Source organism: Anomaloglossus baeobatrachus, chromosome 8 (assembly GCF_048569485.1).
Source record: "Anomaloglossus baeobatrachus isolate aAnoBae1 chromosome 8, aAnoBae1.hap1, whole genome shotgun sequence".
Classification (NCBI taxonomy): Eukaryota; Metazoa; Chordata; class Amphibia; order Anura; family Aromobatidae; genus Anomaloglossus; species Anomaloglossus baeobatrachus.
This window is the reverse complement of record NC_134360.1, coordinates 182,713,957-182,740,445: the sequence shown is the minus strand read 5'-3', so window position 1 is coordinate 182,740,445 and position 26,489 is coordinate 182,713,957. Positions and strand designations below refer to the sequence as shown.

The window sequence follows — 26,489 nt, the reverse complement described above, 5'->3', positions numbered from 1 at the left end:
ACTAAGCGGCCGCCCAATAGAAGTGGAGGGGCAGAGATGAGCGGGCGGAACATCCCACCCACCTCCTTCCTTCCTCATTGCCGGCAGCCGCAGGTACGGTGTTGTTCCTCGTTCCTGCGGTGTCACACATAGCGGTGTGTGCTGCCGCAGGAACGACGAACAACCTGTGTTCCAAACGAGGAACGATTTTTTAAAAATGAACGACGTGTACATGACGAACGATTTGACACCTTTTTGCGATCGTTACTGATCGCAAAAAGGAGTCACACACAACAACATCGCTAGCGAGGCAGAATGTGCGTCACCAACACCGTGACCCTGACGATATCTGGTTAGCGATGTCGTAGCATGTAAAGCGGCCTTTAGTCCTGACCTGTGACAAGGTGTCATCCTCGAGATCTAAGGGAAAGAAGGTTTAATCATCAAAGCCGGAGAATCTTTACTGTATGAGCAGTAAGACTGTGGATTCTTTACTGTTAGATCAGTGAGGCTATGGATTCTTTACTGTTCGAGAAGTGAGACTATGGATTATTTACTGTACGAGCAGAATGCTCTGCCACATGATGTTGTAATGGTGGATTCACTAATAAAGTTCAAGAAGGGCCTGGATGCCTTTTTTGACAAATATAATAAGTCAAGTTATGGGCATATGATTCTGTGATGGGACGTTGATCTGAGAACTAGTCTGATTGCCGTATGTGGAGTCAGAAAATGCATTTTCACTAATATGAGGCAATTAGGATTTGGCTCATGGGGTTTTTGCCTTGCTTTGGATCATGATCTAAGACACTTTGAATGTTACCAGCTGCTAATGAAGGACAGCACTGCTCCTTCTCCTGTGTGATGTTGTTAGTTCGGTATGGCACATCTGTTAGAGAAGGAGACAGGACAGGCAGGGCAGGAAACCTCCCGACTCCACACATCTGCACCGATCCGAGAGCCAAGTGCTTCACCAACGTAGACCCAGTCTGTACAAAGCTGGAGGGGAGAGATACAGAAACATGCCAATAGCTAATTACTGGAAGGCTTTGCTGGCATATGTAGTTGTAGGGTGCTTTACGAGGGAGGGGGAAAAAAACCAACCTGGATAATACTATAGATAGGGAATGAGACACTAAAGCACTTACAGGGATCCATCATAAAGATTAAGGTTATATTGTATTTTAACCCCTTCACGACCGGCCGATTTTTCACTTTCCGTTTTTTTTTTCGCCATTCTTTTTTGAGAGACGTAACTTTTTTATTTTTCAGTCAATATGGTCATGTGAGGGCTCATTTTTTGCAGAACAAGCTGTACTTTTAAATGAAACCATCAGTTTTACCATATAGTGTACTAGAAAACGGCAAAAAAATTCCAAATGCAGAAAAATTGCAAAAAAAGTGCGATAGCACTATGGTTTTTGAGATATTTTATTCACTGTGTTCACTATATGGTAAAAGATCGGGCGTTTCTGAACACGGCGATAACAAAACTGTGTATATTTTTTATTTTTTTAACCCTTTAATTTTCAATGGGGCGAATGGGGGGTGATATGACCTTTTAGGTTTTTTTGTTTTTTTTTTAAATTTTTTAAAACTTTTTTTAACTTTTTTTTTTTTTATTTTACTAGTCCCCATGGGGGGCTATTGCGATCAGCAATCCGATCCCTCTGCAGTATCTGCTGATCACAGCTACACAGCTGTAAACAGCAGATACGCTCTTTTTCTCTTTTGCTGTGCCGCTGGCACAGCGAAAGTGAAAGCAAGTCATGTGTAGTACAGGAGTCATCACATGACCCTGTGCTACCATGACAACTATCGGAAGTCACGTGATCGCGTCACGTGACTTCCGGTATCGGGCGGTAAGTAAAAGTTTACCGCGATCGCGCTTATAATGGCGCTGTCACGTATTGACAGCGCCATTTAAGGGGTTAATCGGCACGAGCAGATAACGATTCTGCTCGTGCCTAGCAGGCACACAAATCAGCTGAGATGTGCGCCGCTCGCGGCATGCTTCCGCCGGAGGACCGCGAGCAGTAACATTATGACATTTAGGACGTAATATTACTGCCCGCGGTCGTTAAGGGGTTATGGGGTACTTTGCACGCTGCGACATCGCTAGCCAATGCTGGCGATGCCAAGCGCGATAGTACCCGCCGCCGTCATACGTGCGATATCTTGTGATAGCTGCTTCACACGCACTTACCTGCCGTGCGACGTCGCTCTGGCCGGCAACCTGCCTCCTTCCTAAGGGGGCGGGTCGTGCGGCGTCACAGCGACGTCACACGGCAGGCAGCCAACAGAAGCGGAGGGGCGGAGATGAGCGGGACATAACATCCCGCCCACCTCCTTCCCTCCGCATAGCCGGTGGAGGCAGGTAAGGAGATGTTCCTCGCTCCTGCGGCTTCATACACAGCGATATGTGCTGCCGCAGGAACGAGGAAGAACATCGTATCTCCTATTGGTGCGACATTATGAAAATGACCGACGCTACACAGATCACCGATTTTCGACGCTTTTGCGATCGTTTATCGGCGCATCTAGGCTTTACACGTTGCAACGTCGTTACCGGCGCCGGATGTGCATCACTTTTGATTTGACCGACCCCGAAGATATCGCAGTAGCGATGTCGCAGCGTGCAAAGTACCCCTTAGAGTCCTCAAGAAATCATTGCACTTAGCACCGAATTCTATACCAGGCTTCCTCGTCTCTATCAGAATTGTTAATTAAAGAGAATCTGTCCAGACATTTTTGCTCTTTAACCTGAGAGCAGCATAATGTGGGGGCTGAAGCCCTGATTCCAGTGGAGTGTCACTTTCTGGGCTGCTTGTTACTTTTTCTATAAAATCAGTGTTTTATCAGCAGGAGATTATCACTAGAGGACTAGTTGTCTTGTGCTAGGTAGTCCTCCTGCTCTGTGTAACCCCGCCTCCAAAACAATGTAATGTGTACATGTAAAGCTGCCAATCAGTGGTGTGGGCGGGGTTTTACACAGCTCAGCATTCTGAGGACTGGTAGATTTGCAGCAGATTAAGCAGTGAATTTAACAAAACTACAGAGAGAAGTCCATTAGTTGACACATCGCTGGATTCAAGGCCTCTGCGGATACACTATAGTAGTAGTTCAATAAGGAAGTGTCTAGGCATTTAAAAAAGTTAAAGAATACAGCAGGACACTTCATGAAAAAGAGAAGACAGCCCCAAATGAGAAAAGACAGCCTCCAAAGAAAACCGACGGTGAATGGGCTCTCCCAAAGAGAACTGCGTCATTATCAGGTCCCTCACCTTTTCGCTCACACACACATTGGGTCGCAGTATCACTCCGCTCTCACTAGATCTGTATGAGTGATACTGCTTTTGGCCAGCAGAGGGAGCGACCTCTGTGGAAAGCAGGGTGACCCAACAGTGACGCAGACCTGTATGTGAGAGACCATTCACTTGCCAACTGTACATGTCTGGGGTCTGGTAAGTTCAATTCTTCTGGGAGTTGTGTGTCTTCTTTTGGGGGTAAACTTAGCAGTACATAGGGAATAAGCCATCTGTCCCCAGAAATAAGACCTACCCTGAAAATAAGACCTAACGCTTTTTTCAGAGAAAAAAATAATATAAAAAAAATGTCTTGTTTTCGGGGAAACACAAGTAATTAATTTGCTATGGAAAGGAGTAACAAAATAAAAATATAAAAGTAATGTCCTTGTTTATTGTGAACAACCCGTTATCCAGCCCGACACTTTAATTTACACATAGTTATACTAGACTAAGTAGAGATAAATGACAATATACTTGGCTCAGTCTAGATTTAAACATATAGAAAAGACGCAGATTATGGAGGTGAACGTCTCATACCCAGACATCTGTTTCCATGCCGCTTCTAAGAGCGTTGTGTAAGCCCCAATCAATATAGCATCAAAATAACAGGGGATCAGATAACGGGGGATTTGCTTCAGATAAGAGAACATTGCTGCAAACCATTTGCCCACCTAGAAAACAAAGAAATTCAAAGCTGTGAATGATCACCTCACATCTAATCCTGAATTATAATATTCTGATTACAATATAACATTATGACAGTGAGTTGCAATGCATTTAAAGAAAATCTGTCACCAGGCCTTTCTACCCCATCTGAGGGCAGAATGATGTATGGGAAGAGACCCTGATTCCAGCAATGTACTGCTTACTGGGCTGTTTGCTGCTGTTTTGATAAAATCACTGTTTTATCTGCTTCAGCTCTAGCAGTTCTCTGAATGCGGTCCTCTGTATAACCCAATCACACTACTGATTGGCAAATTTCTGGGTACACTGGGAATAGGATTAGGGGTAGGGGCATGGATGGACTAACTGGCAGCAGGTTTACTAGTCTAGCATGAAAAACGCATGGAAAAAAACGCATGAAAAATGCATCAAAAAAGCTGCAAAAATGCAGGGCAAAAATGCTCAGTTTTTCTGCCAGGAAATGCAGATTTGGTGTAGAAATTTCTGCAACCAAATACTTTGAGTGCGCACATAGTCCAAGGTTCAGCTCACATTTATCCTACGCTCTATGCTGAGCGCTTACACCAGAAATTACGTGTCATCTCAGAAAAACGTGATTTAGACAAAATTCCCAACGGAAAAATTCACTAGTGAGGCAGCCGGAATAACTTTGATCTCCTGTCTGGCCTGTGGTCCGGCGGTGTCCATCTTTTACCCGACTTTTTAGGTGTGCACACAAGTGCGGTCATCAACAGTTTTGTGCACTTTTGAAAAGAAGGACACTGCTGAACAAAGGGCAAAAGGAGTAAAGGGTGCTTTATACGCTGCGACATCGCTAGCGATAGCTAGCAATGTCGTGCGTGATAGCACCCGCCCCCGTCGCTCATGCGACATTTGTTGATCGCTGCCGTAGCGAACATTATCGCTACAGCAGCGTCACACGCACATACCTTTACAGTGATGTCGCTGTGACGGCCGAACAATCCCTCCTTCAAGGGGGAGGTGCGTTCGGCGTCATTGCGACGTCACTAAGCGACCGCCCAATATCAAAGGAGGGGCGGAGATGAGCGGCTGGAACATGCCGCCCACCTCCTTCCTTCCGCATTGCCGGTGGAGGCAGGTAAGGAGATGTTCGTCGTTCCTGCAGTGTCACACACAGCGATGTGTGCTGCCACAGGAACGATGAACAACATCGTACCTGCAGCAGCAATGATATTATGAAAAGGAGCGACGTGTCAACGATCAGCGATTTTTGATGCTTTTGCGCTCGTTGATCGTCGCTCCTTGGTGTCACACGCTGCGATGTCGCTAACGGCGCTGGATATGCGCCACTAACGACGTGACCCCGACGATATATCGGTAGTGATGTCACAGCGAGTAAAGCACCCTTTACTTTGTTGCCTCATTAGTGAATGGATCCGTTGGGGGTTTCACCTGAGATGTGGATGGTACCAAAAGTATTCAACTCAACCCACAAAAAAACAAGACCCCACTTAGGTCTATCATCTGTTAATGGAAATATAGGGGGATTCCACGTTATTGATAGTACAAAGACTCTGGACAAGCACTATGGCTGCCCCCCAAAAAGAAAACCAGCAAAATCTGCGCTCCAAAATCCCTTCCCTTCCCACTTTGTGCTTAGACCACAGTTAACGTTTACATGATTGGCATTACTGCAGTGAGGAAGCCCGCTTAATTTACAGGGACTGTGTCTACAGAAGCACGAGCTGGGCACAATGTACGGGCACTGCTGCTTTCAGAAACAACATCATCACTACCCCCGTACATGAACTCCCAGAGGGGCGTAATTTCCAAAATATGGTCATTTGAGAGGGTTACTTCTGTTCTGGCACTTAAATGCTCTGTATGGAGTATGAAAACTATTGAAGGAAAATCTGTGCTCCAAAAAACAATTGGCGTTCCTTCCCTCCCGAGTTCTTCCGTGTTGCAAAAAGTACAGTACAGTGACACGTGGGATATTCAGGAGAAATTGTGTAACACATTATGGGGCCTTTTCTTCCTTATTCCCCTTGTGAAAAAAGAGAATTTTGTTTACTTACCGTAAATTCTTTTTCTTATAGTTCCGTATTGGGAGACCCAGACCATGGGTGTTAGCTTCTACCTCTGGAGGACACACAAAGTACTACACTTAAAAGTGTAACTCCTCCCTCTGAGCTTATACACCCCCTGGTGAGATGACCCAGCCAGTTTAGTGAAAAAGCTGAAGGAAAATAGCCACCCACAAGTAGAACAGAGCAATAGCCGGAACAACCGGAAACTCTGTCCACGACAACAGCCGGTGATAACACGCGGAACAAGAAAAGTGCCAACAGGCAACAGGGAGGGTGCTGGGTCTCCCATTACGGAACTATAAGAAAAAGAATTTACGGTAAGTAAACAAAATTCTCTTTTTCTTTATCGATCCTATGGGAGACCCAGACCATGGGACGGTCCAAAGCAGTCCCTGGGTGGGAAATAAACTGAACAAAGTAAGAAGTAGGCAAAACCTAACTTCACAAATGGGCGACAGCCGCCTGAAGGATGCGTCTGCCCAAGCTCGCATCTGCCGAAGCATGAGCATGCACTTGGTAGTGCTTCGAAAAGGTATGCAGGCTAGTCAAAGTGGCAGCCTGACAGACTTGTTGAGCCGTAGCCTGGTGCCTGAAAGCCCAAGAGGCACCAACAGCTCTGGTCGAATGTGCCTTGATCCCCGGCGGGGGAGGCACCTGAGAACTCTGGTAGGCGTCCGAAATGGTCGATATGATCCAACGGGCTAAGGTCGGCTTAGAAGCAGAGAGACCCTTGCGCCGACCTGTGGTTAGCACAAAAAGAGAAGTACATCGCCTAATAGAAGCGGTGCGAGACACATAGATCCGGAGCGCCCGCACCAGATCCAGAGTATGCAGCGCTTTTTCAAAGCGATGAACAGGAGCCGGACAAAAGGAAGGTAGGGTAATGTCCTGGTTAAGGTGGAAAGGGGAGACCACCTTAGGAAGAAAGTCCGGAGTCGGACGGAGAACCACCTTGTCTTGATGAAACACTAAAAAAGGTGACTCCGAAGAGAGCGCGGCCAAATCAGAGACTCTCCTGAGGGAAGTTATGGCCACCAGAAAAGCCACTTTCTGAGAAAGACGATGCAAAGAGACCTCCCTAAGAGGCTCAAAGGGGGGTTTCTGCAAAACCGTGAGAACCAAATTAAGGTCCCAGGGATCCAAGGGCCGCCGATAAGGCGGAATGATGTGAGACGCACCTTGCATGAAGGTGCGGACCTGAGCCAGTCGAGCGAGACGCCGCTGGAACAGTACTGACAGAGCTGAGACTTGTCCCTTGAGAGAGTTGAGGGACAGTCCTAGCTGCAGACCGGACTGTAGAAAAGACAGAAGGGTCGGCAAGGAGAATGGCCAAGGAGGATGGTCAGTAGAGCGACACCATGACAGGAAAATTTTCCAAGTCCTGTGATAGATCTTAGTGGAGGAAGACTTACGGGCCCGAGTCATAGTGGAGATGACTTCAGGAGGAATACCAGAAGCCGTCAAGAGCCAGGACTCAAGAGCCACGCCGTCAATTTGAGAGCCGCAGAATTCAGGCGGAAGAACGGACCTTGTGAGAGTAGGTCTGGACGGTCCGGAAGATGCCACGGCATCTCTACGGACAGATGGAGCAGGTCTGGATACCAAGCTCGCCTGGGCCAGTCCGGTGCAATGAGGATGACTCGACAGCCCTCCATTCTGATCTTGCGCAGAACTCTGGGCAAGAGAGCTAGAGGGGGAAACATGTAGGACAGACGAAACTGGGACCAGTCCTGAACCAGTGCGTCCGCGGCGAAAGCCTGAGGGTCGTGGGAGCGAGCCACGTAAACGGGAACCTTGTTGTGACGGGATGCCATTAGGTCCACGTCCGGGGTGCCCCATTTGCGGCAGATTGACTGGAACACTGCCGGGTGCAGGGACCACTCACCACCGTCCACGGTTTGACGGCTGAGATAATCTGCCTCCTAGTTTTCCACGCCTGGGATGTGGACTGCGGATATGGTGGACTTGGAGTCCTCCGCCCATTGAAGAATGCGTTGTACCTCCAACATTGCTAGGCGGCTGCGTGTCCCGCCTTGGTGATTGATGTAGGCAACCGCTGTCGCGTTGTCTGACTGGACTCGAATTTGCCTGCCCGCCAACAGGTGGTGAAAAGCTAGGAGAGCTAGAAGCACGGCTCTGGTTTCCAGCACATTGATTGGAAGGGCTGACTTGGACGGAGTCCAAGTGCCCTGCGCTCTGTGGTGGAGATATACCACTCCCCAGCCGGATAGACTGGCATCCGTGGTGAGAATCGCCCAGGACGGGGCCCGGAAGGAGCGTCCCAGGGACAGGGAGAGAGGCCGAAGCCACCACTGAAGAGAGCTCCTGGTTTGTGGCGACAGAGCCACTAACCTGTGTAAGGAGGAAGGCCGCTTGTCCCCACAGCGGAGAATGTCCAGCTGCAGGGGACGCAGATGGAACTGGGCAAAGGGAATAGCCTCCATTGACGCCACCATTTGACCCAGCACCTGCATCAGACGCCTGAGGATATAACGGCGGGGCCTCAGCAGAGAGCGCACCGCCAGTTGGAGGGACTGCTGTTTGACTAATGTCTGCTTTACACGCTTCAATAAATCTTTCAATCCGTCGTCGGGGTCAAGTTGTAAGTGACGCACATCCTGCATCGTTCGTGACGTATTTGCGTGTGACACCTACGTGCGATCAAGATTGAACGAAAATACGGTGATCGCATACACGTCGTTTATTCCTCATACATTGGACGTTTTGTTGTATGAACCTAGTCAATCGAAACGTGTGACATCCCTCATACGATTTTGATGTCTGAGGCTATGTGCGCAGGTGTGCGCTCTGCACCGCAGCTTAAAAAAGGTCCGCTTCAGAGTGCAGCTGAAAAGCTGCGTTCTGAAGCGCCTCACAATGTCTGTCATTCACTAATCTCTGTCAGTCCGTCACTATCTCTGTCCCTCTCTCTCTGTCCATGTCAGTCTATCCCTCTTACCCCCTCTCTCATACTCACCGATCTCCGATCCCCGGCGCGGCTCTGCCCGGCGTTCACACTGCTCCGGCGGCTTTTACTGTTTTGAAAGAGCCGGCCGCCCATTAAACAATCTCGTATTCCCTGATTTCCCCGCCCACCGGCGCCTATGATTGGTTACAGTGAGACACGCCCCCACGCTGAGTGACAGGTGTCACACTGCACCCAATCACAGCAGCCGGTGGGCGTGTCTATACTGTGCAGTGAAATAAATAATTAAATAATTAAAAAAAACGGCGTGCGGTCCCCCCCAATTTTAAAACCAGCCAGATAAAGCCATACGGCTGAAGGCTGGTATTCTCAGGATGGGGAGCTCCACGTTATGGGGAGCCCCCCAGCCTAACAATATCAGTCAACAGCCGCCCAGAATTGCCGCATACATTAGATGCGACAGTTCTGGGACTGTACCCGGCACTTCCCGTTTTGCCCTGGTGCGTTGGCAAATCGGGGTAATAAGGAGTTATTGGCAGCCCATAGCTGCCAATAAGTCCTAGATTAATCATGTCAGGCGTCTATGAGACACCCTCCATGATTAATCTGTAAATTACAGTAAATAAACACACACACGCCCGAAAAAATCCTTTATTAGAAATAAAAAACACAAACATATACCATGGTTAACCACTTTAATCAGCCCCAAAAAGCCCTCCATGTCCGGCGTACTCCAGGATGGTCCAGCGTCGCTTCCAGCGCTGCTGCATGGAGGTGACCGGAGCTGCAGAATACACCGCCGCTGCTCCGGTCACCTCCACACAGCAACTGAAGACAGCCACGCGATCAGCTGAGCTGTCACTGAGGTTACCCGCTGTCACTGGATCCAGCGGTGGATGCAGCGGTGGCCGCGGGTAACCTCAGTGACAGCTCAGCTGATCGCGCTACTCACCTCAGTTGCTGCGTGGAGGTGAGAGGAGCGGCGGTGAGTAGCGCGATCAGCTGAGCTGTCACTGAGGTTACCCGCGGCCACCGCTGCATCCACCGCTGGATCCAGTGACAGCGGGTAACCTCAGTGACAGCTCAGCTGATCGCGCGGCTGTCTTCATTAGCTGTGTGGAGGTGACCGGAGCGGCGGTGTCTTCTGCAGCTCCGGTCACCTCCATGCAGCAGCGCTGGATGCGACGCTGGACCATCCTGGAGTACGCCGGACATGGAGGGCTTTTTGGGGCTGATTAAAGTGGTTAACCAGGGTATATGTTTGTGTTTTTTATTTCTAATAAAGGATTTTTTCGGGCGTGTGTGTGTTTATTTACTGTAATTTACAGATTAATCATGGAGGGTGTTTCATAGACGCCTGACATGATTAATCTAGGACTTATTGGCAGCTATGGGCTGCCAATAACTCCTTATTACCCCGATTTGCCAACGCACCAGGGCAAATCGGGAAGAGCCGGGTACAGTCCCAGAACTGTCGCATCTAATGTATGCGGCAATTCTGGGCGGCTGCTGACTGATATTGTTAGGCTGGGGGGCTCCCCATAACGTGGAGCTCCCCATCCTGAGAATACCAGCCTTCAGCCGTATGGCTTTATCCGGCTGGTTTTAAAATTGGGGGGGGACCGCACGCCGTTTGTTTTAATTATTTAATTATTTATTTCACTGCACAGTATAGACACGCCCACCGGCTGCTGTGATTGGGTGCAGTGTGACACCTGTCACTCAGCGTGGGGGCGTGTCTCACTGTAACCAATCATAGGCGCCGGTGGGCGGGGAAAGCAGGGAATACGAGATTGTTTAATGGGCGGCCGGCTTTTTCAAAACAGTAAAAGCCGCCGGAGCAGTGTGAATGCCGTGCAGAGCCGCGCTGGGGATCGGGGATCGGTGAGTATGAGAGAGGGCTGCTCAATTCACTTACTCAGGAGTTTAGCGGTCACCGGTGAGTCCTTCACAGGTGACCGCTAATCAGGACGCGACACAGACAGAGCCGCAGCATGACAATGAAGTCGGGTGAGGTTCACCCGAGTTCATTCTGACAGTGCGGCTCTGTCTGTGTCTGCTGTCATCTGCCATTCAGTTCTGCTACATGGCTGTCTGTGGCTGCTGTCAGCGGCCATGTAGCAGAGCTGAATGGCAGATGACATAGTAAAAACGCATCCCTACACATTACACACGCTTGGCAAGTCAATAAATAAAAAAAAAAAAAAAAAAAAAAGGGTGCCCAATGCATACGTCACAGAACACATGATCTAAAGGATCGCACACAAAATTAATCAATTTAACATAGACTACTAACGCACGTGTGACAGCAAATGAACGACCTACGTGCGATCTCATAAGATCCCGTATGCAACCTGGGCGGGTCACATCGCATACGAGATTGCACACCTAATTGTAAGGTGTAAAGCTGGCTTTAGGGCAACTTCACAAGTGCTGGCAAAGTCTCGAACTGCATCCCTAGCTACGTGAGACTCTGGGTCGGAGTCAGAGTGGATTTGGGCAGATTGACCAGCCACCCGAATTGGGCTAGAGTGGCGAGAGTGAGCGAGACACTCCGCTGACAGTCTGCGCTGGATGAAGCCTTGACTAGAAGGTCGTCCAGGTAAGGAATCACTGCCAACCCCTGTAGGTGCAGAACCGCAATCACTGCTGCCATGACCTAGGTGAATACCCGAGGGGCTGTGGCCAACCCGAAGGGGAGAGCCACAAATTGGAAATGATCTTCTCCGATTGCAAAACGTAGCCAACGCTGGTGTGAAACTGCAATTGGCACATGCAGATAGGCATCTCTGATGTCGATGGACGCCAGGAAATCTCCTTGGGTCATTGAGGCAATGACTGATCTCAGAGACACCATGCGAAAGTGCCGCACCTGAACATGCTTGTTGAGAAGCTTGAGATCCAGGATGGGCCGGAAGGTACCGTCCTTTTTGGGAACTAGGAAGAGATTTGAGTAGAAACCTCTGAACCGTTCTCGAGCGGGAACCGGTACAATTACTCCATTGGCCTGCAAGGATGCCACGGCCTGTGAGAAGGCGGCGGCCTTGGAACAGGGAGGAGTTGAGAGAAAAAAATCTGTTTGGCGGACTGGAAGAGAATTCTATCCTGTAGCCGTGGGAGATGATATCTCTCACCCACTGATCGGAGACGTGTTGAAACCAAGCGTCGCCAAAGTGGGAGAGCCTGCCACCGACTAAGGACGTTGCTGGAGCGGGCAGATAGTCACGAGGAGGCTGCCTTAGTGGCAGCAGCTCCTGCGGTCTTCTGTGGACGCGCTTTTGGGCGCCAGTTGGATTTCTGGTCCTTGGCTGAGTTAGCGGACGAGGCCGAGGGCTTAGAGGACGACCAGTTGGAGGAAAGAAAGGAGCGAAACCTCGACTGATTCCTACCCTGGGCAGGTTTCCTGGCTTTGGTTTGTGGCATGGAAGTACTCTTCCCGCCAGTTGCTTCCTTAATAATTTCATCCAGCTGTTCTCCGAACAGCCGGGACCCAGCAAAAGGGAGCCCAGCAAGGTGCTTCTTTGAAGAAGCATCTGCCTTCCACTCTCGAAGCCACAAGATTCTGCGGATAGCGAGGGAATTAGCCGAAGCCACCGAAGTGCGGTGAGAAGCCTCCAGCATGGCTGACATGGCATAGGATGAAAAGGCCGAAGCTTGGGAAGTTAAGGTAACCATTTCAGGCATAGATTCCCTGGCGAGGGAATGCATCTCCTCTAGAGAAGCAGAGATGGCTTTGAGAGCCCACACTGCTGCAAAAGTCGGAGAAAACGCGGCCCCCGCCGCTTCATACACGGATTCGGCCAGAAGGTCAATCTGGCGGTCAGTGGAATCCTTAAGGGAAGTGCCATCAGCCACCGACACAACGGTCCGGGCTGCGAGCCTAGACACCGGAGGGTCTACCTTTGGGGAGTGAGCCCACTCCTTGACCACCTCAGGTGGAAAGGGAAAACGGTCATCAGAACCACGCTTTGGGAAGCGTTTGTCAGGACAGGCCCTGGGTTTGGTCACAGCGGCCTGAAAACTGGAGTGGTTAAAGAACACACTCTTTGCTTTCTTAGGCAAGGTAAACTGGTGCTTTTCTGCCAGAGAGGGTTGCTCCTCTGATACTGGCGGAGTGAGATCCAGTACAGAATTAATAGAAGCAATCAAGTCACTAAGATCTGAGTCACTTTCGGACAGATCAATGGGGTACATGGAGTTAGCCTCCGAGCCCCCTGTAAAGGCATCCTCCTCATCCTGCGAGTCAGCTCTCGAATCAGAGCCACGAGAGGAGGAGGGAGATGGAACCCTGCGTCTCTTCTCAGGAGGACGGGGTCTGGGCCCTGATGATGAATCCTCTGTGAGCTCCGGTCCTGAGAGACCCCTAGCAGCAGAGGCACCCTGTGAAGGGGGCTGATGCATATTCATCAGAGTCCTGGACAGAAGTCCTATGGACTCAGCAAAGGACTGGGAGATAGACCTAGAAAAGGATTCTACCCAAGCCGGGGGTTCAGCCACAGGAGCAGGAGCAGCCTGAGAGACAACTGGGGGTGAGACTCCAGGCTGTGGCACCGCCAAGTTAGAGCAAGCATCACAATGTGGAAAGGTGCTCAGTTCAGGCAGCAGGAGCTTACATGCAGCGCATACAGCATAAAGCTTTGGGGCCTTGCTCCTCGTGTGAGACATGCTGCTGGAGTGGGGACTCTGCCAGAGAATGACCCCCAGAGAGTATATACAGAGGTCCCCAACCGGAGACCGGTTGTGGCTTACCAGACCGCTGGAGCGGTGTTGTGTGCCCTCCAGATCCCGAAGCCCGGACCCCCAAGCACAGCACCTCAGCAGGGATGCTGCAAACCAGCGCTGCAATGACTGATCGCAGAGAGAACGCTGAAAAAATGGCCGCCGGAGCGAAGAGAGGGGGCGGGACTTGCTTGAGGAGCGGGATCTGGAGGGCCATTGAGACCTACAGGGGAGGGGACACACACTGCAGTGGGGAGTGTCCCTCCCCTGTACAGAACGGCCGCCGGGAGGAGCCGATCCTGTCCCTCTGCATGAGTGACATGCGAGGGCAGTGAAACAGAAACTAGGCCTCCGGCGAAGCCGGGGCCTAAATTTGAGCAGCGCGGCCGACGCGCAGGCACCATCGGCGCGAATCTCAGGCGACAGCTAGAGAACCCGCCGGAAATGTCAGTAAACATAATAAGCACACTCTCCCCCAACAATAAAGTACAGGGACCCCGAATATAAACGTCTCAGGTACTTAGCTTCTGAGACGCAGGGCCAGGTCCCTGGGGATGAGCGCTCCGTTCCAGCAGGGTCCTGAAGGGCTGCGGATGGAGACCGGTCTCCTGCCAAGCATGGAGACCGTGCTGGCTCCCACTTCAAGCCAGAGCCCAGGAGGGATGGTGAAGGAGCACGGCATGTAAGGCTCCAGCCTAAGAATCAACCTTACAACACCTCCGACACAGTGGGGTGAGAAGGGACATGCCGGGGGTCCAGACGTGGACCCCACTCTTCAATCTCCTTCCAAAAGGAAAAAATCATATGAGAATGCATGTGTGGATGTATGCCTCCTGAACACAAAGCGATAAACTGGCTGGGTCTGCTCACCAGGGGGTGTATAAGCTCAGGGGGAGGAGCTACACTTTTAAGTGTAGTACTTTGTGTGTCCTCCAGAGGTAGAAGCTAAACACCCATGGTCTGGTCTCCCATAGGAACGATAAAGGAATTGTAAATATGGGGTTAAAACAATTTTAGTGGTAAAAATTGAATTATTTTTTCTTCACCGGCCAATAGTATAACATTTTGTGACACACCTGTAGTGTCAATATGCTCACTGCACTCCTGGATGAATTGATTTAGGAGTGTAGTTTGTGACATGTGGTTACTTGTGGGGGGTTTCTGCTGTTCTGGCGCCTCAGAACCTCTGGGGTGACATGGCACCTGCAAACGGTAACAGCAAATTCTGAAGTTCAATAAGGTGCTCTTTCCCTTCTCAGTCTTGCACTCTGCCTCAAAAGTAGTTCCGAATTACATGTAGGGTATTGGCGCACTCAGGAAAACTTACACAACAAAACTCTGTTTGTCCATTTTGTCTTATTAGCCCTTATAAAAATTAAAAACTTGGGGCTAAAACAACATTTTAGTGAAGAAAAAAAATGTAATTATTCTGTCTTCACCACCAAATGGTATAACATTATGTAGGAAACCTGTGGTGCCAATATGCTCACTGTACTCCTAGATGAATTGAGGTGTGTACTTTGTAAAATGGGGTCACTTGTGGGGGGTTTCTGATAAACAGAATCCACCTATCACCATAGGCAATGTCATATCTGACCCTGCTCCCACTTCCTTTACTATCACTTCTGCACACGCTCATTAGATCCTTCAATACAAACAATTGCTGCTAATATACATGTGAAATTCATGAAAAAACAGGAAAGGAAAGTCAAGAATAATCCAGATAAATGTGATATAAAAAATTAATTGCCAAAAATGTTTCAAACTTACATTGACATAAAAACCTGATTTAAACACATGGTCATTTTCTGATGACACATTCCCTTTAACTCAGCTTTTACTATAATAGCTGCCGGTCTTTGGTCTTCTGGGATGTTTTATGATTAGCTGGGACTGTGTGATTCTGGTCAGTCGGTCCCTTATGACTACATGAACTTTCCCCATTGTGAGTTGCTCACCTCTGCACATGCTCCTCCTCGAGCAATCAGGCGGTTACTCAGGTAATCAATCATCCAATCTCCAGATCGCAGATTATCACAAAATGGATGTCCAAGATCATTCTTAGGTCTGATGTCAGCCATGACAGAGATTAAACCTTTTAACATATTATTGGTGATTAGATACAATTCCAAAAAGTACTACATTTAGAAATCCAATGTAAGGCTATGTGCGCACGCTGCGTTTTTTTGACACTGCGTTTTTGGCCTCTAAAAACGCACAAAAACGCACCTGCGTCGAAAAAGCGCATCAAAAACTGCATGCGTTTTTACCGCGATTTGGTGCATTTTTGGCTGCGTTTTGCTGCGTTTTTGATCTCTGCGTTTTGCTGCGTTTGGAGGAAAAGAATTGACATGTCCATTTTTTTTTTCAAGCTCAAAAACACAGGTTAAAAAAACAGTTGTGTGCGGACAAGAAAAATGAAAACTCATAGACTTTGCTGGGGAAGCAAAGTCATGCAGTTTTGAGGCCAAAAAACGCACCCGAAAAACGCGCAAAAACGCAGCGAAAAACGCACTGTGCGCACATAGCCTAATAAATCTGCGCACAACACAGCAGTTGGCCGGTGCAGGATGAGACAGAGTCTCATCATTCTATTTGTATTATTGGTACATTTTTACTGTAATCCTAGATTATCACCATTGAGACAATATAGATTCCTCTTGTTCAAAACACACATACAGTGGAACCTTGGTTAACGAGAACAATCCGTTCTGGGAGTGTGCTGGTTAACCAAGTTACTCGTTCATCAGAGCAAGATTTCCCATAGGAAATCCTTGCAATGCAGACAATTCGTTCCACAACTTGTTAAATGTCCCATCCTGGTCCCCTATTGTGCCATTCCACACACACACAAACACACACAAGCACGCACGCACACACACACACAAGCACACACAAGCACGCACACGCACATATTATGCTCACCTTACCTTCCGTTCCATCGCCGGACTCCTGGGACTTGCTGTTCGCTAGTACAAGCTGTGTGTCGGGTAATCATCAAGACGAGGGAGGAACTTTGACGTTGACGGCAGGAAAAAGGCAAAGGCAGGAGCCGCTTGCCTCTGATTGGTCAGCGCGCTGCCTTTAAGTAGCAGCTGACAGGGGAAGTTCCTGCCTTGTCGCGATGCTTGCCGATACACATCCTGGAGCGGCGAACTACAAGACCCAGGAGGCCGGCGATGGAACAGAAGGTAAGGTGAACATAATACTGTATGTGTGTGCATACGTGTTTGTTTGTGTGTGTTTTGTGCGTGCTTGGGTGTGTTTGTGTGGACTGCAAGAGCGGGTCAGAGCGCGGTGGATGTGCGGAACCAGAAGTGTGTGCGGTGAGGATTTTGCTCGTACAGCAAAGCTTTCTCGTAAATTGAGTTACAAATTTACAGCAAGCTTTGCTTGTTAAGCGAAATTCTCGTTAACTGGGTTACTCATTAAGCGAGGTTCCACTGTACCTTAAAGGCGCTGTCCACTTCTGATTTCACTTTTCCGCTAGGTAAAATAAAAAAACCTATACTCCCCTCCACGGCCGGCGTGGTTCCAGCGGAGCCAGGGCTTGCATTCCTGGGGGTCACGTTGTGTTGTGACATCACACGAGCCCCACGTCCAATCAGCACCGGCTTTTGTCTCCCCGCCTTCGGACAAATGAGCTAATCAACAGGAAGTGAGCGCTGCGGCTGCCGCTCACTTCCTGTTGATTGCTGCTGTGAGGCAGAAAGACAGAAGCTGGAGCTGATTGGAAGTGGGACTCGCGTGACGTCACAACGTCAAGTAAGGCCCGGAAGCACATCGGCCATGGCGGTAAGTATAGGCTTTTTATTTTACCTGGGGAAATCTTATGAAATCAGAAGGAGTGGTCCTAGTAGTGGACAGCCCCTTTAAAGAGAATCTGTCAGCAGATTTTTGCCACCTAATCTGTGAGCAGCATAATGTAGAGATAGAATCCCGGATTACAGCGATGTGTCACTTACTGGGCTGCTTTGTGTAGTTTTGATAAAATCACTACTTCATCTGCAGATTATCCCTAGATACTATCCCTAGTATACCTGCTGCCAGGTAGTCCTCCATATTCATTAGCATTGTATAACCCTGGGCCTATCACTGATTGACAGCTTTCTGCTTATTTACAGTGTACCGAGGAAGCTGTGGGGGTTATAGAGAGCTTAGCATTCAGAGAACTGATAGATCAGCAGCAGAAAAAAAAGAGAATTTTGTTACTTACCGTAAATTCTTTTTCTTATAGTTCCGTATTGGGAGACCCAGACCATGGGTGTTTAGCTTCTGCCTCCGGAGGACACACAAAGTACTACACTTAAAAGTGTAGCTCCTCCCTCTGAGCTTATACACCCCCTGGTAGCCAGTCCTAGCCAGTTTAGTGCAAACCCTGAAGGAGAATAGCCACCCACAAGTAGAACCGAGTAAGAACCGCAACAACCGGAGACTTTGTCCACGACAACAGCCGGTGAGAACACACGGAACAAGAAAATTGCCAACAGGCAACAGGGATGGAGCTGGGTCTCCCAATACGGAACTATAAGAAAAAGAATTTACGGTAAGTAACAAAATTCTCTTTTTCTTTATCGTTCCTTTGGGAGACCCAGACCATGGGACGTTCCAAAGCTGTCCCTGGGTGGGAATAAACAGAAAAAAACTAAGAAGTAGGCGGAGCCTAACTTCACAAGTGGGCGACAGCCGCCTGAAGGATGTGTCTGCCCAAGCTCGCATCTGCCGAAGCATGAGCATGCACTTGGTAGTGCTTCGAAAAGGTATGCAGGCTAGTCCAAGTGGCAGCCTGACAGACTTGTTGAGCCGTAGCCTGGTGCCTAAAAACCCAAGAGGCACCGACAGCTCTGGTCGAGTGTGCTTTGATCCCAGGCGGGGGAGGCACCTGAGTACCCTGGTAGGCGTCTGAAATGGTCGATCTAATCCAACGGGCCAAGGTCGGCTTAGAAGCAGAGGGACCCTTGCGCCGCCCTGTGGTTAGCACAAAAAGAGAGGTGCACCGCCTAAGCGCAGCGGTGCGAGACACATAGATCCGGAGAGCACGCACCAGATCTAGAGTATGCAGCGCTTTCTCACAGGGGCCGGACAGCAGGAAGGCAAGGAAATATCCTGGTTAAGGAGGAAGGGAGAGACCACCGTAGGAAGAAAGTCCGAGGTCGGACGGAGAACTACCTTGTCTTGGTGAAAAACCAAAAAAGGTGACTCCGAGGAGAGCGCAGCCAAATCAGAGACTCTCCTGAGAGAAGTTATGGCAACTAGAAAGGCCACCTTTTGAGAAAGACAATACAAAGAAACCTCCCTAAGGGGCTCGAAAGGGGGTTTCTGCAATACCGTGAGGACCAAGATAAGGTCCCAGGGATCCAAGGGCCGCCGATAAGGTGGAATGATGTGAGACGCACCTTGCATGAAGGTGCGGACCTGAGCCAGCCGGGCGAGACGCCGCTGGAACAGCACTGATAGAGCTGAGACTTGTCCCTTGAGAGAGTTGAGGGACAGTCCTAGCTGCAGACCGGACTGTAAAAAAGACAGAAGGGTCGGCAACGAGAATGGCCAAGGAGAATGGCCGGAAGAGCGACACCAGGACAGGAAAATTTTCCAAGTCCTGTGATAGATCTTGACGGAGGAAGACTTACGGGCCCGAGTCATAGTGGAGATGACTTCAGGAGGAATACCAGAAGCCGTCAAAATCCAGGACTCAAGAGCCACGCCGTCAATTTGAGTGCCGCAGAATTCGGGCGGAAAAACGGACCTTGCGAGAGGGCCAGTCCGGTGCAATGAGGATGACTCAAGGGCCCTCCATTCTGATCTTGCGCAGGACTCTGGGCAAGAGAGCTAGAGGGGGAAACACATAGGACAGACGAAACTGGGACCAGTCTTGAACCAGAGCGTCCGCGGCGAAGGCCTGAGGATCGTGGGAGCGAGCCACGTAAACCGGAACCTTGTTGTTGTGACGGGATGCCATTAGGTCCACGTCCGGAGTGCCCCACTTGCGGCAGATTGACTGAAACACTGCCGGGTGCAGGGACCACTCGCCACCGTCCACGGATTGACGGCTGAGATAATCTGCCTCCCAGTTTTCTACGCCAGGGATGTGGACTGCGGATATGGTGGACTTGGAGTCCTCCGCCCATTGAAGAATGCGTTGGACCTCCAACATTGCCAGGCGGCTGCGTGTCCCGCCTTGGTGATTTATGTAGGCAACCGCTGTCGCGTTGTCTGACTGGACTTGAATGTGCCTGCCCGCCAACAGGTGGTGAAAGGCTAGGAGAGCTAGAAGCACAGCTCTGGTTTCCAGCACATTGATTGAAAGGGCTGACTCGGACGGAGTCCAAGTGCCCTGTGCTCTGTGGTGGAGATGTACCGCTCCCCAGCCGGATAGGCTGGCATCCGTGGTGAGAATCACCCAGGACGGAGTCAGGAAGGAGCGCCCTTGGGACAGGGAGAGGGGTCGAAGCCACCACTGAAGAGAGCTCCTGGTCCGTGGCGACAGAGCCACTAACCTCTGTAAGGAGGAAGGCCGTTTGTCCCAACAGCGGAGAATGTCCAGCTGCAGAGGACGCAGATGGAACTGGTTAAAGGGAACCGCCTCCATTGACGCCACCATTTGACCCAGCACCTGCATCAGACGCCTGAGGGTATAACGGCGGGGCCTCAGGAGAGAGTGCACCGCCAACCGGAGTGACAGCTGTTTGCCTAAGGGCAACTTCACAAGTGCCAGCAAAGTCTCGAACTGCATCCCTAGGTACGTGAGACTCTGGATCGGAGTCAGAGTGGATTTGGGAAGATTGACAATCCACCCGAATTGGGCTAGGGTGGCGAGAGTGAGCGAAACACTCCGCTGACAGTCTGCGCTGGATGTACCCTTGACCAGAAGGTCGTCCAGATAAGGAAGCACTGCTAACCCCTGGAGGTGCAGGACCGCAATCACTGCCGCCATGACCTTGGTGAATACCCGAGGGGCCGTGGCTAACCAGAAGGGGAGAGCCACAAATTGGAAATGATCCTCTCCTATCGCAAAACGTAACCAACGCTGATGTGACACTCCGATTGGCACATGTAGATAGGCATCTCTGATGTCGATGGACGCCAGGAACTCCCCTTGGGTCATAGAGGCAATGACTGATCGCAGAGACTCCATGCGAAAATGCCGCACCCGGACATACTTGTTGAGAAGCTTGAGATCCAGGATGGGCCGGAAGGAACCGTCCTTTTTTGGAACTAGGAAGAGATTTGAGTAAAAACCTCTGAACCGTTCCTGAGCGGGAACTGGGACAATCACTCCGTTTGCCTGCAAGGACGCCACGGCCTGCGAGAAGGCGGTGGCCTTGGAGCAGGGGGGAGTTGAGAGAAAAAACCTGTTTGGAGGGCTGGAAGAGAATTCTATCCTGTAGCCGTGAGATATGATGTCTCTCACCCACTGATCGGAGACTTGCTTTAACCAAGCGTCGCCAAAGTGGGAGAGCCTGCCACCGACTAAGGACGTGGCTGGAGCGGGCCGAGAGTCATGAGGAAGCTGCCTTAGTGGCAGAACCTCCTGCGGTCTTCTGCGGACGCGCATTTGGGCGCCAGTTGGATTTCTGATCCTTGGCTGAGTTAGCGGACGAGGCGGAAGGCTTAGAGGATGACCAGTTGGAGGAACGAAAGGAACGAAACCTCGATTGATTCCTACCCTGGGCGGGTTTCCTGGTCTTGGTTTGTGGCATGGAAGTACTCTTCCCGCCAGTAGCTTCTTTAATGATTTCATCCAGCTGTTCACCAAACAGCCGTGAACCAGCAAAAGGGAGCCCAGCAAGAAACTTCTTGGAAGAAGCATCTGCCTTCCACTCTCGAAGCCACAAAATCCTGCGGATAACAAGAGAATTAGCTGAAGCCACCGCAGTGCGGTGAGCAGCCTCTAGCATGGCAGACATGGCATAAGATGAAAAGGCTGAAGCCTGAGCAGTTAAGGTAACCATCTCAGGCATAGATTCCTTGGTGAGGGAATGCATCTCCTCTAGAGAAGCAGAGATGGCTTTGAGAGCCCACACTGCTGCAAAAGTCGGGGAAAACGCGGCCCCCGCAGCTTCATACACAGATTTGGCCAGAAGGTCAATCTGACGGTCAGTGGAATCCTTAAGTGAGGTGCCGTCAGCCACCGACACAACGGTCCGGGCTGATAGCCTAGACACCGGAGGGTCTACCTTTGGGGAGTGAGACCACTCCTTGACCACCTCAGGTGGAAATGGAAACCGGTCATCAGAACCACGCTTTGGAAAGCGTTTGTCAGGGCAGACCCTGGGTTTGGTCACAGCGGTCTGAAAACTGGAGTGGTTAAAGAACACACTCTTCACTCTCTTAGGCGAGGAAAAATGATGTTTTTCTGCCAAAGAGAGTTGCTCCTCTGACACTGGCGGATTGAGATCCAGCACAGAATTAATAGAAGCAATCAAATCACTAAGATCTGAGTCACCCTCAGAGAAATCGATGGGATACATAGCCTCCGAGCCCCCAGTGAGGGCATCCTCCTCATCTTGAGAGTCAGCTCTTGAGACAGAGCCGTGGGAGGGGGAGGAAACCCTGCGCCTTCTCTTAGAAGGACGGGGTCTGGGATCAGATGATGAATCCTCCGTGAGCTCCGATGGACGGAGGTCAGAGGATAGGAGTCCTCTGTCAAGAGTATTAGAGGCACCCTGTGAGGGGGGCTGATGCATATTCATCAAAGTCCTGGACAAAAGCCCCATGGACTCAGCAAATGACTGGGATATGGACCTAGAAAAGGACTCTACCCAGGTCGGGGGTTCAATCACAGGTGCAGCAGCAGCCTGAGAGACCACTGGGGGTGAGACTCCAGGCTGTGGCATCTCCAAGTTAGAGCAGACATCACAATGTGGATAGGTGCTCGGCTCAGGCAGCAGGAGCTTACATGCAGTACATGCAGAATAAGCTTTGGAGCCTTGCTCCTTGTGTGAGACATGCTGCTGGAGTGGGGGCTTTGCAGAGAATGAACCCCAGGGAGAATATACAGAGGTCCACAACCGGAGACCGGCTGTGGATTACCAGACCGCTGAGCGCGGTGTTGTGTGCCCTCCAGATCCCGAAGCCCGGTCCCCCAGTCGCAGCACCTCAGCAGAGATGCAGAATGCAGGATGTCTCAGAGCAGAGTGAACTCTGCCTGAGAAGAGGGCGTTCCTATAAAAAAGCGGGAACTGGAGGGCTATAGAGACCTGCAGGGAAGGAGGGACGCCCCAGCAGTGGGGAGTGTCCCTCCCCTGTGTAGAACAACCGCCGGGAGGAGCCGAACCTGTCCCTCTGCATGAGTGACATGCGAGGGCAGGAAAATGAAACTAGGCCTCCGGCAAAGCCGGGGCCTAAATTTAAGCGGCGAGGCCGACAAGCAGGCACCATCGGCGCAGTTCTCAGGCAAAAGCTAGAGAACCCGCCGGAAAAGTTAAAACAAACAATCACATACAGCATACTCTCCCCTTACAATAAAGAACCGGGACCCCCAACATAAACGTCTCAGGTACTTAGCTGCTGAGACGCAGGGCCATGTCCCTGGGGATGAGTGCTCCGGTCCAACAGAATCCTCAAGGGGCTGTGGATGGAGACCGGACTCCTGCCAGGCATGGAGACCGTGCTGGCTCCCACTTCAAGCCAGAGCCCAGAAGGGATGGTGAAGGAGCGCGGCATGTAAGTCTGCAGGCTTGTAAATCAACCTTAACAACACCGCCGACACTGGGGTGAGAAGGGACATGCCGGGAGTCCAGACATGGACCCGCTTTTCTTCAAACTCTTTCCAAAAGTCAAACAAATCAGATGAGAATGCATGTGTGGATGTATGCCTCCTGACACAAAGCAATAAACTGGCTAGGACTGGCTACCAGGGGGTGTATAAGCTCAGAAGGAGGAACTACACTTTTAAGTGTAGTATTTTGTGTGTCCTCCGGAGGCAGAAGCTAAACACCCATGGTCTGGGTCTCACAAAGGAACGATAAAGAAATAGTGATTTATTATAACTACGGCAAGCAGCCCAATAAGTGACACATCGCTGTAATCAGGGGATCTATCTCTACGTTATGCTCTCAGTTGAGGTAGCAAAAACCTGGTGACAGATTCCCTTTAATGCCCTTATACACATTAATTAAAGTCGGCTGAACTTACAATATTGGAATATTTGTCATTTTCAGCAAATATTTATTGGTTATTTTAAAAGATAGGAAGATTTTTGTGTACTCACCATAAAATCTTTTTCTCTGAGCCTTCATTGGGGGACACAGGACCATGTCCCCCAATAAGGCGAGAGAGAAATACAATATTTCAGCATCACTGAAGCTTAGAGGTACTTTACACGCTGCGACACCGCTGCCGATATATCGTCAGGGGTCAAGTCGTTAGTGACGCACATCCGGCGCCAGTAACGACATCGCAGCGTGTAAAACCTATGAGCGATGATCAACGAGTGCAAAAACATGCAAGATCGTTGCTAGTTGACACGTTGCTCATTTCCATAATATCGGTGCTGCTGCAGGTACGATGTTGTTTGTCGTTCCTGCGGCAGCACACATCACTGTGTGTGATGCCGCTGGAACGACAAACATCTCCTTACCTGCGTCCACCTGAAAAGGAGGAAGGAAGGAGGTGGGCGGGATGTTCCGGCCACTCATCTCCGCCCCTCCTTTTCTATTGGGCGGCGGTTCGGTGACGCTGCTGTGATGTCGCTGTGACGCTGAACGAACCGCCTGCTTAAAAAGGAGTTGGTTCGGTGATCACAGCGACGTCGTAGAGCAGGTATGTGCATGTGACGCTGCCGTAGCGATAATGTTTGCTACGGCAGCGATCACCACATATCGGCCATGCGACGGGGCGGGTGCAATCATGCTTGACATCGCTAGCAAATGCTAGCGATGTCGCAGCGTGTAAAGCACCCCTTAGGCAATGCAGAGTAACCTCACCTTGCAAACCAGCATACTTTAAGGGGGTCCAGTTTGGTATGTTGTAACATCCACCCCCATCTTCTTGCTCCTCTGAGTCACAGCGATATAGTACTTGGTTAAGGTCAGACAGAGACAGCTTAGATGTAATGCTAGACGAGAAAGAAATTGTGATTTGTAAATATAAATGTCCACAACAGTATGAAAGCGAAGCCAATCCTGTGTTATACGGGGATTCTAGAACATGGCCGTAATTGAGCCTACACATAAGACATTGTGAGGAGCAGAAGAAGCATCAGGTAGGGGTTTAGTGGTGGTCTGCACCGGACAGATTTGTATTTTCCAGCCTTGCTCATACCCCATGTTGGAATTCTTGCCCCACACGCATCATGACCACTTGACCCCAGTACTAAGCGTTACTAATGTATAATACAAGAAAACAAATCCCAAATAAAGAAAAGAGTCACACGTAATATGTGCACAGCACTCACGTTTCAAAGGGAACCTTCAAGACGGGATACTGCTGGTCGTCTTTCAGGCTGCCCGACTTGAAATGTGGCCTGAACTGGATCAAATGACTGCGTAGGATGCCCACGGATTTCTGAGCATTGGGATCCAGGCTGACCCTACAGTAAATGCACACATTACACTTAATGATGAATAAGTATCAATAAAATCTGGATGAATAAATACAATAAAAAGGAAAATAAAACACAATCACCAGGTTACTGAGCAACAAATTAGAAACCGAGGCAATTACACTCAGCAGAAAAAAATAGTTTTTATTTTTATTTTCAGCTCTTAGGCCCTGTGCGCTCTAGAAAATGGAATTTTCTTAAGAAAATTCCGGACCCTCTGAAAGATTACCGCACCCGTGGCAAAAACAATGCAAAAAAACACACCCGAAATCCGCATGCGGATTTGCTGCGGTTTGTGTGCGTAATTGCTGCGGTTTTTCCGCAGGTTGGTCCCTGCGGTTTTTTACCATTATCTATGGCCAAAAACCGCAGGTACCTGCGGAAAAGAAGTGGCATGCACATTAATTCCGCAGCAGAAAATCCGCAGCAAAACCCGCCGGGGCAAAAAAACGCAGTGTGCGCACAGCATTTTTTTATCCCCATAGGTTTCACTGGAGAAGGACTGCAGAAATGTTCTAAACATTTTCTGCAGCATTCCTTCAGTGAAATTTGCGGCAATTCTGTGCATCGTGCACACAGGGCCTTAACCCCTTCACCCCCGGCCACTAAAACACCCTAATGACCGGGCCATTTTTTGCAATTCTGACCAGTGTCACTTTGACAGGTTATAACTCTGGAACGCTTCAACGGATCCTGGCGATTCTGAGATTGTTTTTTCGTGACATATTGTACTTCATGTCAGTGGTAAATTTAGGCCGATATTTTTTGCGTTTATTTGTGAAAATTTAGGAAATTTGGCGAAAATTTTGAAAATTTCGCAATTTTCAAACTTTGAAAATTTATGCCCATAAATCTGTGAGATATGTCACACAAAATAGTTACTAAATAACATTTCCCACTTGTGTACTTTACATCAGCGCAATTTTCGAAACAAATTTTTTTTCCGTTAGGAAGTTAGAAGGGGTCAAAGGTCATCAGCAAATTCTCATTTTTCCAACAAAATTTACAAAATAATTTTTTTAGGGACCACATTACATTTGAGGTGACTTTGAGAGGCCTAGGTGACAGAAAATACCCAAAAGTGACCCCATTCTAAAAACTACACCCCTCACACTGCTCAAAACCACATCCAATAAGTTTATTAACCCTTTAGGTGCTTCACAGGAACCAAAGCAATGTGGAAGGAAAAAATGAAAATTTTACTTTTTAACACAAAAATGTTACTTTAGCCATAAAATTTTCATTTTTACAAGGGAGAAAAGAGAAAGTACACAATA

General features: G+C 49.6%; 1 protein-coding gene across 5 annotated transcripts in view; it reads right to left on the bottom strand.

Annotated features, from left to right (window-relative positions):
• AGL (amylo-alpha-1,6-glucosidase and 4-alpha-glucanotransferase) overlaps positions 1-26,489 on the bottom strand; it is a 209,283-nt gene that overhangs the window by 29,684 nt on the left and 153,110 nt on the right. For all 5 annotated transcript variants that reach the window (XM_075322279.1, XM_075322281.1, XM_075322277.1 and 2 more), the window contains 5 exons: positions 25,066-25,200; positions 24,596-24,726; positions 15,626-15,762; positions 3,825-3,958; positions 803-978 (listed from right to left, as the gene is read on the bottom strand). In XM_075322279.1, the coding sequence (XP_075178394.1) occupies positions 803-978; positions 3,825-3,958; positions 15,626-15,762; positions 24,596-24,726; positions 25,066-25,200 (713 nt within the window). The remainder of the gene's footprint in view (positions 1-802; positions 979-3,824; positions 3,959-15,625; positions 15,763-24,595; positions 24,727-25,065; positions 25,201-26,489) is intronic.